Raw genomic sequence first — 15,245 nt, forward strand, 5'->3', positions numbered from 1 at the left:
ATTCATCTGCCTCTGCTTTCCGAGCACTGGGGTTAAAGGTGTCACTACCATCACCTGGCACTTCTTCCTTCTTTTATTCTGAGGAGTAGGGGATTTATTAGAGGATATATTAATACCATCTATTGACAAACAAAGGGGGAGGGCATGCAAGCTCTGAAAGTTTAGGTCTCAGCACTGGAGACAGATAGTCTGACAGGGAGGGTCTCTGAAGAGAATTAGAGTTCATGTGGCAGGGGAGGGAGTCTCTTTGTATGCCTTTAGTAATCATTTCTTAATTAAATATACATGATAATTTTAAAGCTGTAACAGTTCTCTGACGAGCTGAGAGTTTGAAGATTTAAGCCTTCTTTTTTTCAAGGACCTGTATATTCATGTACATTCTTTCATCTTCTAGCCTGTATAGTAATTATTACTTTTGTAATAATCGAATGAACCAGCCATAGATATCAGCCATAGATATCAGCCCAGGGTTAATCAGGTTCATCAGAATGACACTATACGTTGTGGATTAGTACCCTCCTGTTTCTCATTGATGAGGAGTTCAGCGTGCTGGTCAAATCCAGACTCATCCAACCACTTCTCTTATTCTATCCTTGTTTCTCTTGAGGTATCTCCTTATGTTAGTTTCTGTAGCAGTCAAGATCTCATCAGAATATGGAAACAACAGAATTTAATATAAAGAATCGTTAGCTAGGTATGGCATCGCTAACTAGACAACTGAAAGGTAAATATCTTTCTCTCAAGTGCCCAGGAGGTAACAAAATGCAGTGATCACTGTTAGGGCCCAGAGAACAAAAGGAAAGACTGAAACCTTTAAAGTTCCTGAACAGCTGAAATACGGCTTCTGAAGACGCACCAAGCAGCTGGCCCTGGTGTCTCTGAACGCTAGAAAAGACCGTGCACCCAAGGAGGGAAGCGCTGTCTGGAAGTTGGGGTACACAGTCAACACACAGTAGTTAAAGACTGCAAACAGGATTCAGTGCTGCTGTGGGAAAGTGCCCTAGCCACTGTGAAGGAGTGCTCCTGGGCAGATTGAGAAGCAAACAGGTAACAAACAGAAGAGACAAGTCCCTTCCTCCTCTGGTAGACTCCCTCAAGCACCTACTAACAGAGCACCTGCAGGCAGCTTACAGAGTGTGGGGGCGGGGTGGCTGCCCTGTTTCAGCTCTGTAGTCACAATACAGAACAAAGGATGGAACCTGATCACCAACCTGCTCTCTCCTGGTCAGGTCGGGTTGGGTCGGGTCGGGTCGGGTCAGATACCTCCTCTAAACAGAGGCATGGTTCTGGGAGAGCCTGAGAGTCTCTTGGAATGACATGATTTCTTTGGTTTCTGAGAAGGGGAGGAACAGGAGTGGCCTTTGCCATTCTCTGTGTTGAGCTGCATTGGAGAGAGTGGCCACCGAAAGCAGATGTCCCACGACAGCCCAGCTGACTATGTCTTTAACCCACATTCTCCCAATGACCATGAGGAAAGGGGAGGATAAAGCAGACCTTCTTCCCAGGCAGCTCCTTTGTAGTAGGATCCTAGACCATCTCAGGCTTTAATCTGATGTCATTTTCTGTTATTCATGCATTTTTGTCAAGGGTCTGTAGGGCAGGATATAGGAAGTGTCTGGGTGAAGTAAGTGAATTCAGTGGGCAGGCATTGAAGGGGAGTGATTGAGATAGTAAAGGTCAGAGCAGCCAGGGAGGCAATGCCGACCTTTAAACTACAGAGAGATGTGTCTGTAAACAGAGAGTACAGATTAATACACTAGGGTGAATTAGCAACAGTGGAGGGGCTGCTGGTGCAGAATGGATGAACGATGCTGATGCTTGTGATGGAGAACTGCAGTCTGACCACTTGTGGGTTTGCAGGCTGGTTCTGCTTCCTCCCGAGTGTTTCAGGAGCAGCATGATGCGTGTCCTTTGATCCTTGGCTTTCATTCTGTCTTTTCCATGAAGCTTTTATTACCATGAAATGATTCCTTCATACTATTCAATTTTTAACATCCCCTGACTTTCATCTTTTTCTTTATCCACTGTACCCCAGATCTGATTCTTCAGAAACCTTCACTAATAGGTTCTTGCCTGTTTCCATCACCTCCCTTGTCTTTTCCCCTTTTCCCCACGGGAAGTCTTTGCCTATGGAATAGCGACTGTGTTCCGGGTGTGGCGGAATCTCTCTAGAGCCCTGCAGTGGTCAGCATCCCCAGGCTTTGGCTTCTTTTTAAAGAAAACATTAGACTTCATAGATTGATTCCACTTCTAATGTGGTACAGTCCTGAAGATTTGACGGGGTGGTTTAGAATTAAGGGCTGCAAATACATAGAAAGACAAGATCTTTCATTTAATATAACAGCATAGAGGAAATGCCCATTGTTTAAGCGTCTACCAAACCTCTGAAAAACCAAGAATTTTTGACTTGAAAGTTAGTGAGCTGCAATTCTGACATCACTGAACCCTTTTTAATCTAGAAATTTCACTGAAGTACAAGTGGTTTCTTGGCTGTTTAAACAGTGAAAATAGATGACATGAGAAAATCTAAATCCCAATTATTGTCAGAGTAACTGACTACATTTCCCGAATTGCAGGTCCCTCATGGGAGGAGATAGAGCTGTGGGTGCAGGTTTCCTTGGGGGTAAATTCCAAATGAGAGCTCTTTGTCTCCAAATGCCTTAGGACTAGAATGATGCTCATACGATGGGAATCAAAGGCCTAGCAGCGCTGACTGGCTAGTGGAGCAATCAGACTATAGTGTCTGCCATTCTACTGACTGCATTCGTGGGTTGGATCAAGCAGTGTCCCCAGCTCCTCACCTCTGAGAGCGAGGTTTGGAAGGAACATTTTTCCACAAGGAAGAGAGTTTTCTTCTTTTCCCCTCCAGTGTGGAGCCATTCTTTTCTAAGGACCCTAGCTCCTCTATGAGGAGACTGGTAGTTAGTTATTCATTTAGTCTTATTTTTCTAAGAGACATTGTTGTACCCAATAAACCTAAGTGCTTTATGAGCTCACTTTAGTGCTTCTGGAACTATGCAGTGAACATCGGCCAAATATGGGACATCGTGGCAGGCTAGGGACTGAGTCATTAAGCCAGGCATGCTTATCACCACTGGTTATCCCACCATTCTTCCATGAGAGCAGATTTGAACTTATTTTTGTCATTAAGGGCTTTTCCTGTTTGACAGATTAAAAACTGTAGTGTAAATTTTGAGGATAAATTCATAGGATTTTGTATTTCAAGTGATTGTTACAACACTGAAGTTTTATTCTTAAAAACCAAAACTTGAACCAAAAGAGACAAAGGAGCTGGTGAGTTGACTTGGGGGTTGAGAGCACTGGCTATCCTTCTGGATGACGCAGGTTCAATTCTCAGCATCCACATTGCCTGGTTACCACTGTCTGTAATTCCACTTCTAGGGGATTTGATGCCCTCTTCTGGCCTCCTCAGGTACCAGGAACACATGTGGTGAACAGGCATACATGCAGACAGAATACCTATATACGCACACAAAATAATAAGATATTAATAAAAAGCACTGTAATTTGTTATTTTCATGTATGCATCTGTGTGAGTGAAAGCCATTTGTGTGCAGGTACCTGGGGAGGCCAGAAGAGGGCATCAGATCGTTTGGAGCTGGACTTACATGTGGTTATGAATTGCCCAGCATGGGTGCTGGAGACTGCAGATCCTCTGAAAAAGCGCAAACATTCTTCGATGCTCAGCCACCTCTGCAGCCCACCCTTCCTTCTTTCTGTTCTTTCTTTATTTTCTCTCACAAATTTGAAAAATGTGTGTGTGTGTGTGTGTGTGTGTGTGTGTGTGTGTGTGTGTGTGTGTGTGTGTGTGTGTGTGTGTATGTGTGTGTGTGTGTGTGTGTATGTGTGTGTGTATGTGTGTGTGTGTGTGTGTGTGTGTGTGTGTGTGTGTATGTGTGTGTGTATGTGTGTGTGTGTGTGTGTGTATGTGTGTGTGTGTGTGTGTGTGTGTGTGTGTGTGTGTGTGTGTATGTGTGTGTGTGTGTGTGTGTGAGTAAATTGCAAGGCCTTAAGTGTCTTCTTCACTCACTGTGGCTTTGACCTGCTCTTGTCTTCTTCGAGCATGATGGGTCACTCTAGACCAACCTTAATGTTCTTTCAAGGATTTCAAACTATTTTTATGATTTAAGACATACCTAGTTCTCTTTCATATTCGGTCTTTGGCAGAGCTCTGACACAGACTTCCCAGAAATGTAAGCAATAGTGTCATTTCAAAATGGCCGCTTGCTTAGAACCTTGACTGCCTCAGGAATCCACCTCACGGATCATTTGACTGCACAGCACTTGCCGCTAAATGTCTGAAATAAAAAGACCATTTGTTGATTTTACTTATTCATTAATTTTGTTCATTTTATGTACCAACCTCAGATCCCCCTCTCATCCCTCCTCTCACTTACCCCCATCCCTCCCATCCCCCCCCCATGCCCTCCTCTACCAGGGTAAGTTCTCCCATGGGGAGATGGGAAGACAGCTAAGCCTGGTTCATTCAGTTGAGGCAGGACCAAGCCCCTCCCCACTGCCTCAAGGGTGAGCAAGGCGTCCCACCATAGGTAATGGGATCCAGAAAGCCAGTTCATGCACCAGGGATAGATCCTGATCACACTGCCGGGGCCCCTCAGAAAGACCCCGCTACACAACTGTCTCCCATGTGCAGAGGGTCTAGTCCGGTCCCGTGAAGGTTCCAAGCTGTCGGTTTAAAGTTCATAACTTCCTTTGTGTTTGGTTCCACATGTGGATTTTAAATACACCAATTGTACTGTTCTCTGACACTTAGAAAAAAAATGTCACATGATTCTGGATCTGAATTTCAAAAGTAGCTCTTTTCATGTAGCTGTTTTCTGTGTGCATGTCAGTTTTCTTTGGTGGTGCTTCAGTCATATGTTGGGTGGATCTTTGTAGATGTCCTAAGATCATCCCTGAAATCAAAAAGGCTTTCTATCCTAGAGGACAAGAATGTCCCTTAGTGATAGAGTATTGGCCTACCTTATATTAGATGATTGTAAACTAGGCATAACTCTTTACCCACTCAATCCAATTTAGATACCTCACAAAGCAAAACTACAGCAGCAGGAAAAAGCTGTGTGTGTGTTTGTGTGTCTCTTGGAGGTATGGGCATTTTCAAAGGTTTTACTTTTCTGGGTACTTAGGTTTATAAACCTGCTGCCTTCTTTCCCTGTATTTGAAAAGAAATTGGGAAACAAAATTTAGTAAAGGAAAAGAGATGTGTTTGCAGTTTGTCCATCAGTAGGTAGGAATGTTTAATTTCCTGCTCATCTCACCTGTGACCATCTTGCAGTTTATGAAAAGCCATGAGAAAAGGGGAAATTTATCCCTAAGACCGGCAAAACAGTTCCCGGAGGAAGGGACCCAGACGCCAGGCTCTCTCAGTTTTCTGTTAAGATGTCAGCTTGTTTTGTTTTGTTTTTGTTTTTCGAGACAGCGTTTCTCTGTAGCTTTGGAGCCTGTCCTGGACTAGCTCAGTAGACCAGGCTGGCCTTGAACTCACAGAGATCCACCTACCTCTGCCTCCTGAGTGCTGGGATTACAGGCATGCGCCACCACCTCCCGGCTAAAATGTCAGCTTTTTATGTAATCCCTGGCCAAAGAAAATAGAATCTTAAAGATGCTTCATTTGGAGGAGAAAGGAGTCTGGGAGCTTTCTGGTTCATAGGATCCCTGTGTATACTTAGAACACCAGTGCTTTTCAGCTTGGCAGAATTCTTTGTCCATTCCTTCACTGTAGCTCCGTTCACATGGAGAAAAAAAAAAAGACAGGTGATGACCTGATAGCTGCCTTAGAATATCTTCTTCCCTACCAAGTCTTTGGCTTAAGATCAAGGTTAAAAAATATGTGAAAGACATGTTCTTTTGTATCATTATATTCACCAGCTGTCATTGGTCACTCATGTGTGTCCAGTCCTTTTTGTTGTGGTTGTCCCTGGATTATCTTGTCTCAGGAGTCATTTTATTTTACTCATAACTCCTACGTCTTCTTTAATGTTCTTAATGGTAGTAAACATTTGAAACTAGAAATTGTTAAATTTACTTCATTATGTTTGTGTCTGAAATGTGGATAGTCCCCATCTTTGTCTGATCCTGTTAAGTTCCATTTGCCTGGGTTAATTTGTCTCTTTAACTTTCTCATAGTCCTTACTTTATAGAGGAAGCACAACAGTATTCAACTTATGATATGTGTGAGTGATTACAATACTTCAGTTTGTTACTGTTTTTATTTTCTAGTAGTGAGAACGTTTATTTATTTATTATTCTCCAAAAAAGTCTTTTATGGCCATGTAAAAAAATGTCTTGAGGGCTGGTGACATGAATGTGGGTAAAAAAGAATCTACCAAGAGTCCAAACAGACAGAGCGAAAACTGATTGGTGTATACTTCAAGAAAGGCAAGTTCTTAGAGAGGATGTAGCTGAGGGGATGTTGGCTCTAGGAGGGAATGGGGATTTTTTTAATGACAGTATAATAATTAGCAGAGAAGTCACTTGGTCTTATCTTTGAGCTGTTTGCAGGCATTCTCATGTGGATAGATAGGCAGGCTTCTTAATATCTCAAGGAGTAAATTTTACAGTGCTGTCTCTCTGGTCTTTTAGAGTGTTGGGTATCAGCTGTAAATGTCGTTGTAAGTCACTGTGATTAGTCTCCAAGTAGGTCACAGCCCAGTTGTTAAAGTATGGGACTCTCGGGCCTTTTGTCCCTTCACCCATATAGTAGTGCAGGTTGGCTTTGTTTTTGCAATCCTCCAGTTTCAGTTTACCAAGTACTGCAATTACAAGTGCACTAGTATATGATTTTCAGTTAGACACAAACTACTACTACCACCTCTACAGATGGACGCAGAGGAATGGGGTGGGTGAGTAAAGGAAATTCCTCACTGTAAGAGACCTAAACCATCAAACTTTGGGTTTTGTCAGAGTTAAGAATCATTCTGCTTGACAACACAGCCACATGCATGTTTACTCTCTGCACCTAGGACAGGTCAGCTAGTGTTACATATTAAGTGTGGAGGAATGTTTTCGCAGTTTCTGCTGCATGTCTGATGCTTCTATGCCCAAACAAGCCACAGTAATTTTGAAGACTCTGACTCAGGGTCGTCATATCTTTTCAGCTGAGCTCCCACCTCCGTACACAGCCAGTCCAGGGGCCAGTGGTGTTCCCGTGATCAACTGTCGTGTGTGCCAGTCACTGATCAACTTGGATGGCAAACTTCACCAGCATGTGGTTAAATGCACAGTTTGCAATGAAGCTACGGTAAGTTCTTTCTTTTTTTCTTTCTTTCTTTCTTTCTTTCTTTCTTTCTTTCTTTCTTTCTTTCTTTCTTTCTTTTTCTCTCTCTCTCTCTCTCTCTCTCTCTCTCTCTCTCTCTCTTTCTCTCTCTCTCTCTCTCTCTCTCTGACAGTCCCTGTACCCTACAATGCTGGAGTTACTGGGGTGTGCAGTCATGGCTATCTCTTTATGTAGATATTAGGAATGGGAATTCAGGTTCTCATACTTTCACAGCAAGTACATTTACCCATGAGCCGTCTCTCCAGTCCCTTTAGGCACATCATCTTACTACATAGTTCAGGTTCCCTCAAGGTCATGATCCTCCTGCCTCAGCTGCTGAGAGTGTTAGGATTACAAGAATGTGTCACCATGCCTGGCTTTTGTTAATGATAGGAACACACACACACACATATACACGCAAGTTTTAAGGCTTTGAGTTTATTGTTTGGAAGTAAACAGAACAAAGTAGGTCATTCATGCTGAAACCTTAAAGTTTCTGAAAGTTCAACAAAAAGGATCAGTCATTTAATAATTCATTTGTACAGAACCAGTGCAGCTCAGGACTTTGATGCCTAAAGGAAATTATGGCGATCCTTAACAATTGTGGAGACACTAGACTAGCTAATAGCATGTACTCAAACTGACTTGTTTCCTAGCTCTAACTTCACAAAGGAGGACAGAAGTAAAAAGGAAGTTTGGAGGAGAGCCTTGATGTGTGTCTTGATAATGTCCACTTGTAATTTGATTATAAGCTTGTACATGAATTGTTGTGAGGCACCTGGGAGTAGCTTCAGAGAAAATGTCAGAAATAATGAATGAAATGGACTCAGATCCATCAGTGATTCTCTACACCCACAGTCTCTGTCCCCTACGGCGATCCTTTCCCAAGCACCTGAAATGGGGCCTCAGAGTCTGTTCTTTGTGGTAGCCACTCGGATAGGAACCTGGTATGTCTGTCAAGATGAAATGGGCCAGAGCTAATTGTGGGCCTGAGATTCAAAGGCAGACAGACTGGACTGTGAGGCCCTGTTTTCTGCTCAGTAACTGTATCTTGGGGGACTTCATATCTTAACCTGTGATTTCTTCATGGTAAAATAATACCAATTTGTATAATTGTTGTGGGAAACACAAGTAAAATACCCAGCATTGTTATTGACAAAACTACTTTTAATATTATTATTGTTGTCATTTGAGACAGGATCTCACTGTGTAACTCTGGCTATTCTGGAACTCACTATGTTGACCAGGACGGCCTGGAACTCATAGAGATCCACCTGCTTCTGGCTTCTGAATGCTGGGATTAAAGGCATGCATCACCATGCCCAGCTAGACAACTTTGTTTTGCCAAATAATAATTTTAAAACATGTGCTTGGGCTGGAGAAATGGCTCAAAGGTTAAGAGTACTTGTTGCTCTTGCGGAGGACCTGGGTTCAGTTCCCAGCACCATTTGGTAGCTAGCGAGATCCTGTTGTAACTCCCGTTCCAGATGACCTATTGCTGTCTTCTGGCATAGGCACTGCACACATGTGGTACACAGACACACCTGCAGGCAAAACGGCCGTATACATAAAATAAAACTAAGTAAGTCTTAAAACAAAACAGAAGTGTGCTCCAGGGCATGTCCCTCCCCTGTTTCCCACGCAGACCAAACAGGACATGATGAGGGTTGGCACTGAGGGCTAGTGCTCGAAATCTAACTTACTTGCCTTGTGTTATAAGAGAAGGGACTGATGTCTAGAAGTGAGAAACTAATCAAGTGTGTGTGAAAAATCTTATCCATTGTCAAACATACATTTATTTCATGGTAAATTTTGAATAACATAAAAAGTAACAAACATAAATAAGCCCAAATTCTGTTTTTCTGGGTGCTTTTCATGCTACAGATATACATATCCTTGATGTTTGCGAACATTAAACATTCAGATTTAGTTACATAACATATAATTTTAATTAATTATAGTTTTTTATTAACATATATGTATTTCCATCAAAGTTCTTTACTTAAAATATTTGTAATTCTTTTTTGTTTTTTTAAAGAATAAGTGTTAAAAAAATTATGGTATGTATGGATGCTTCTCGAGTTCCAATCAGTTATGGCCAGAAGAGAACAATATGCCCATAAGAAACATTTAGTACACCAAGCGTACTGAGCATCCCTGGTTGCCAGCACAGTATGCTCACTGTGCAGTGTAGGGTTTTTCTTCTGCTGGTTAAGGGGCTGAGAGCTGTAGCTAGTTGCTGGTGCCCAAGAACTTCTTCAGAGAATCTCATACATCATATTGCTAGCTCTGAAAAAGATAAAAAGATAAAAAAGATAAAGATTAAAAAATCAGCATTCTAAGTGTGCTTTCTACTGAACACAGACTTCTTTCTTCACATCACCGAGTTACCGACAAGCTGCAAGTGGGCTATTATAGTTTAAGGACTCCCTGCAGTTAAATATGAAGCATTCCCAAATGCCCATTATCCTTAGTCTACAGATGTTAACACGTACGCTATACATGCTTTTCTTCCTAAATAAGTTTTACTAGTATAAATTTATCAAATGCAGAAAATTAATGTAGACATTATTCTGCTGTCTCATCTTATTATTTTTTCAATTTTATTTATTTACTTTTCTTTTTCCCTTCCTTCCTTCCTTCCTTCCTTCCTTCCTTCCTTCCTTCCTTCCTTCCTTTCTCTCTTTCTTTTTTTCTTTATGTGTATGATAGTTTTGCCTACTTGGGTGTCTGTGTACCACATGTGTACAGTGCCTGTAGAGGCCAGAAGAAGGAGTCAGATTCTCCAGAACTGGAGTTCTTGATCTCTTTCTTTTAACACGGTCCTCTGGAAGAGTAGCTAATGCTTCTAAGCACTGAGCATCTCCCCGGCCCCTGCTGAATAATCTTATGACCTACTTCATGTTTCCCAAACTGTCTCATTAATGTCTTTAGGAAAGAAACACTTCTGCTTCAGAAGTAAAACCAGAATCATATATAGCATATGGTTGTCATAGTGCTCTAACATTCTTTTATCTGTAATTTGTTCTTTTTTGTCTCACTATTTATTGTTTTTATGTTTGGATCAGTTTAGGCACGATATTTTGTAGACTGTCTCCCAGTTGAGCTATCTCTTGTTTCCCCATGCTTGGTTTCAGGTCATGTGTTTTGGAAGGAACACCACAGAAGAGATCTGTTCTTTTTAGCATGACCATTCAGTTTAGCAAGCCTAAGTTCTAATATTGCAAGGAATATTTTCTTCTATGCTATTTATTCTCACTTCAAATTTGCTGTAAATGAAAAAATATATACTAGTATTTGGAACAATTGCAATCTGGAACAATTGCAGTTATTTATTTATTTATTTTTTGAGACAGGGTTTCTCTGTAGTTTTGGTACCTGTCCTGGATCTCATTCTGTAGAGCAGGCTGGTCTCGAACTCACAGAGATCTGCCTGGCTCTGCCTCCCAAGTACTGGGATTAAAGGCATGCGCCACTGCCGCCCAGCCATAATTGCAAATTTTTAAGTTAGATATGTCATTAAAATTAATCACTTCTATTGAGTAGTTGAAGAAAAGGTCAAATGAGCCCATTTTTCTCTAATGTTGCTTTTGTTGAGCGTGGGCCAGGTACGATAGTCCTGTGTATGTTTCTATCTAAGTGGTCAGGTATATGACCTTCATTTGTGAACTTTAGGAAGAAAACAACCAGCCTGCAAGATAACTGTTCTTACCCTATGTAAAGACCAGCTCTAGCTCACTTTGAAATGGGTTCTTTACAATCAGATCCTCAGTCCCTGATTTTTTGAGTGCTTGCCAGCATTTGAAACCATGTGCTGTGGTGAGCTCTTTGTTAGACTGTGCCTTGGTAGTACTGTGGGGCCTTCCATGTTCAAGTCATTGTTTCCTCCTTAGACACAGCGATTTGTGACAATTTGTATTTTGGTTGATTTCCTGTGTTTGCATTTTCTTCCGTTATCTAGCCAATCAAAACCCCCCCCAACAGGGAAGAAATATGTTAGATGCCCTTGTAATTGTCTCCTCATATGTAAGGACACATCTCGGCGAATAGGATGCCCGAGACCCAACTGGTAAGAGATAAAGATTCCTTCATTCATTCGTTTGTGCATTGAACAAGTGTTTGCTAAGGCTCATTATATGCAAGGCTTTGTTCTGAGTCATTACAGAGCATAGATTTTTCTTGTTAAAGAGATTGTAGACCTAGAACTTGGCCGTCAGAAGTATTTGTAGATTTGTAGGATGTAATGTTTTTGAATGGACAGTGGATAGTTTCTTTTTTTGTATGTGGGTATTTAATGAACTATAATAAATTGGTGGCTCACTTTGGATTACTGAAAAATAACTACTTAGCTTACCTTTGATATAATTAATTTTAACCAAGGAGACTTTTTTTTAAATTGTGTGTCTCCTTGTATGCTACATGAGAATCTGTATAATATGTAATAATGGCTGGGGTTGTTTGCCTATACCAAATGCCATTATGAATGTGCTGACATGCAAGTATATAAATACCTTCACCGTTTTCTTTTTCCTGCAACTTCTCTGGCCTTTTGACCATCAAATACATCATCTGAATGACTGGAGAATAGAAAGGAAACATGGGCTCCACTTTACTTTTGTTACATCTATGAATGAATAATTATCAAGGACTGCTAGGTTTTTCAGAGAAGTTTGGTTTTGGCTCAGCACTGGGTCCTTTCGTGACAGACATATTTATTAATGTGGAAAATATTTTGTGCATTCAGTCTTCTTCCAAATTCAAGTCACCTGTGTAGATTAAGAAAAAAAAATGACCTTTCTGATTTGAAGTTCTAAAAATTTGGAAATAGCAGTTAAATGGTTCCCAAGGCCATTGATTAGAACTGATAACATAATATGACCTATATTTGAAAAACATATTGTTTTTGCTTTACTTTTGAGGGATTATTGATACCTTCTGTGATTTGGGGCCTAGGGTTTGCTACTTGATTCAGTTAACCTACCTTACTGTACTCTGTTTCTGGCCGTGTATTCTGGGTTTACCCTCAGTCTGCTTGTGGATTCATGGGTTTGTTTGCCTTTTCTTTCCACAGTCGACGCATAATTAACCTTGGTCCAGTAATGCTCATTTCTGAAGAACAACCGGCACAACCTGCATTGCCAATCCAGCCAGAAGGCACAAGGGTGGTGTGTGGGCACTGCGGCAACACATTCCTGGTAAGGAGCTGTGCCCTGGTCACTGGATACTACTCTGTAAATCTAGGCCATGAGCTCATAGATCTCAGGACTGTTTATAACTGTATAGTTATATCCAAGTGTACATTGGTCGAAATGTTAAAATAGAGCCTGGTTTATGAAGATAAGGAGTCCAGCATATAGCAGGGATATATAATATCCTTTGTGCATTAGACAAAGATGCATCCACTTTTAGCTCTATAGGGTATCTTGTGAGCAAATAAATCATAGCTCTCTTACCTTACTTAGTGACAAAGCATGGGGTAAAAGAGAGCTATTTTAGGTCCTTAACACTACATACTTTCTAGAGTCTTGGAAAGGAAATCTATGAATGCTGCCATGGAACGAATAAGTTTCAGAAGTATGATTGGCTCTTTTCCTTGTAAGTGTTTTTTTGTATTAAAGCATTTGTGTGCATACATTCTAAATGTCAAATCAGGCTTGAGACCACCTCACTGATCTGATTGTGTCCCTCAAATGCTTTCAACTCTTCCAGCTACTTGACTAACAGTAGTTTTCTCTGTTCAAACTGTTTCTTTTCCTATTTCTTTCTGACTTGTCAAGTTTGGGTCTTATTCACTACTTTGTAAGATGGAACTTGAACATTTATACTCACACCGCCTTCTTTGTATTCCCTCCCTCAATTCCTTTCCTTATTCCCAGTGGACTGACTGGGTTACATAAAGTTTGTGGACTTTATAGGATTAGGGTAATTGTGTTCATGGCTGAGCCAGTGATGTGGTACATTTTCCTCAAATGACTTTTAGCATTTTGTTTGATCTGTAAATATTTGGCCCTCTCCTTTGGTTTCTTTAGTTTTCTATGTCTACATTCCTTGTTCCTTATGTGGTGTCTTAGATCTATAAAACTGCTGTATCTAGTCAGATGTAGCTAAGATCTGCTTTTGGCTATCATCTTGGGACCTCCTCCACCACCATCCTGAAAGGTCTTTTTCAGTCTGCAGATTTGTCCCTCATGCTGACTTCGAGACTGTTGACTTTGTCCTGAGAAGAGACAGGAAGTAAAACTTATTTCTTGGGTGGTTTTTAATCTAATGTCAAATTTCCATAATGATTTCTTTAGATACTGAATTTGAAATTTCTGTTGTTCTTTCAGAAAATTTCCCATTGATGACTTTTACTGTTTTAATTCCAAGTTCTTCCTATTTGGCCTATTATTCTCTATTTCTCCTTCTTTTCTTTCATTTTCCTCATTAATTTGAAATTTCTTGAGGCCGTGTCCTGGGGACAGTATCTCATGGACCTTTGGATTTATTTTAGATGATCTAACTTAAGCTTAAATACCCAAGAGTGTAGTTAGAGTTTTCCTGCCTGCCCCACAGTCAGGACAAATCTCTGTCACCCACCAGGCCCATAGATGCTCAGAACCAACCAAGTAAACACACAGAAACTTACATTGTTTAGAAACTGTATGGCCATGGCAGGCTTCTTGTTATCTACTTCTTCTATCTTAAATTAACCCATTTCTATTCATCTATACTTTGCCACATGACTTGTGGCTTACCGGTGTCTTTACATGTTGCTTCTCATGGCGGTGGCTGGCAGTCTCTCCCCCAGCCTTCCACTTCCCAGAATTTTCCTCCTCCTTGTTCCGCCTACCCTATCCTTCCTGCCTGGCTACTGGACAATCAGCACTTTATTTATTTTACCCAATCAGAGCAACACATTTGACATACAGAACATCCCACAGCACAAGAGGCCTTTCAAATTCTGTTTCCTTTTGAATGTAATCTTTTCCTCATGGTGTCATTCAGAAAAGACTATACTTTTTAGGAGGTGTTATTTTTCTCAGTGCTTTTTCTCTGCTTTGTCCTCATTTTTCTATTTGTGTTTCTTTCCTAACAGAGATTTTACTCAGGTGTTAATTTACGTTCCCCTATTGGACTCTATGTGTAGATAGAGGCTAGATGATTTCTTTTTCATTTTCTCATTTTCTCTGAAAATTTGTCATTCATTAATACTTGTAAATCTGCTGAGGGGCCATTTTCTCTGGGGAAAGAGGGTTGGACATAGGATCCAGCATTCTAGGAACTGATAGAGTGAAGTTCTTACCTCCTGCTCAGATGGTAGACTTTAATTCCTTTGTTTTCAGAATACTGCTTTCTTGGCTGCTCAATTTCTTTTCAGAATAAATCACTCATCTCTTACATGTGTTGGGTGAAGAGTGCATCTGGCTTTGTAGTATGCAGAGAGAGTTTACAAGGAACACTTTGGTACATGTTTTTCAGCCTTTGGTATAACTGACAATGCAAAATCATATGTATTTAGGAGGTACAACTTATATTTTACACATGTGTACATTAAAATCATCACAATCTAACTTGTGAACATTTAGAAGACTAGATATATTCCCTTATTGGTGTAAGTATCATAAAAGCAACACTTCTACACTTAATATCTGCTTTCTTCGTAAAATTCAGGAAGATGAGACAGTATCTTCTTATCTACTGTAGTTCCACAGTAGACAGTTCCTGATTCTTCTTCATCCTTCTGGAGCCACTGGAACAATGGTTGTCCTCTCTGCCTCTATAGGTTTCATTCTTTTCAGTTCTGTATACAGACTGTATACAGTCACACAGTGTTACTCTTTCTGTGTCTGGTTTATTTTGTTTAACATACTGTCCTCCACATTGACGTACGTCGTCATAATGTGCTGCAGTTGCCTTCCTTTTTAAGACTGGATTATTTCATTTCATGGGTGTACCATTTCTTGAT

General features: G+C 40.7%; 1 protein-coding gene across 1 annotated transcript in view; it reads left to right on the forward strand.

Moving 5' to 3' along the window:
• Pip4p2 (phosphatidylinositol-4,5-bisphosphate 4-phosphatase 2) overlaps positions 1-15,245 on the forward strand; it is a 55,333-nt gene that overhangs the window by 19,717 nt on the left and 20,371 nt on the right. The window contains 4 exon segments of the mRNA XM_036178481.1: positions 7,140-7,282; positions 11,259-11,270; positions 11,272-11,366; positions 12,369-12,492. Of these exon segments, the coding sequence (XP_036034374.1) occupies positions 7,140-7,282; positions 11,259-11,270; positions 11,272-11,366; positions 12,369-12,492 (374 nt within the window).

The sequence above is a fragment of the Onychomys torridus genome, chromosome 2 (assembly GCF_903995425.1).
Source record: "Onychomys torridus chromosome 2, mOncTor1.1, whole genome shotgun sequence".
In the NCBI taxonomy this organism is placed as follows: Eukaryota; Metazoa; Chordata; class Mammalia; order Rodentia; family Cricetidae; genus Onychomys; species Onychomys torridus.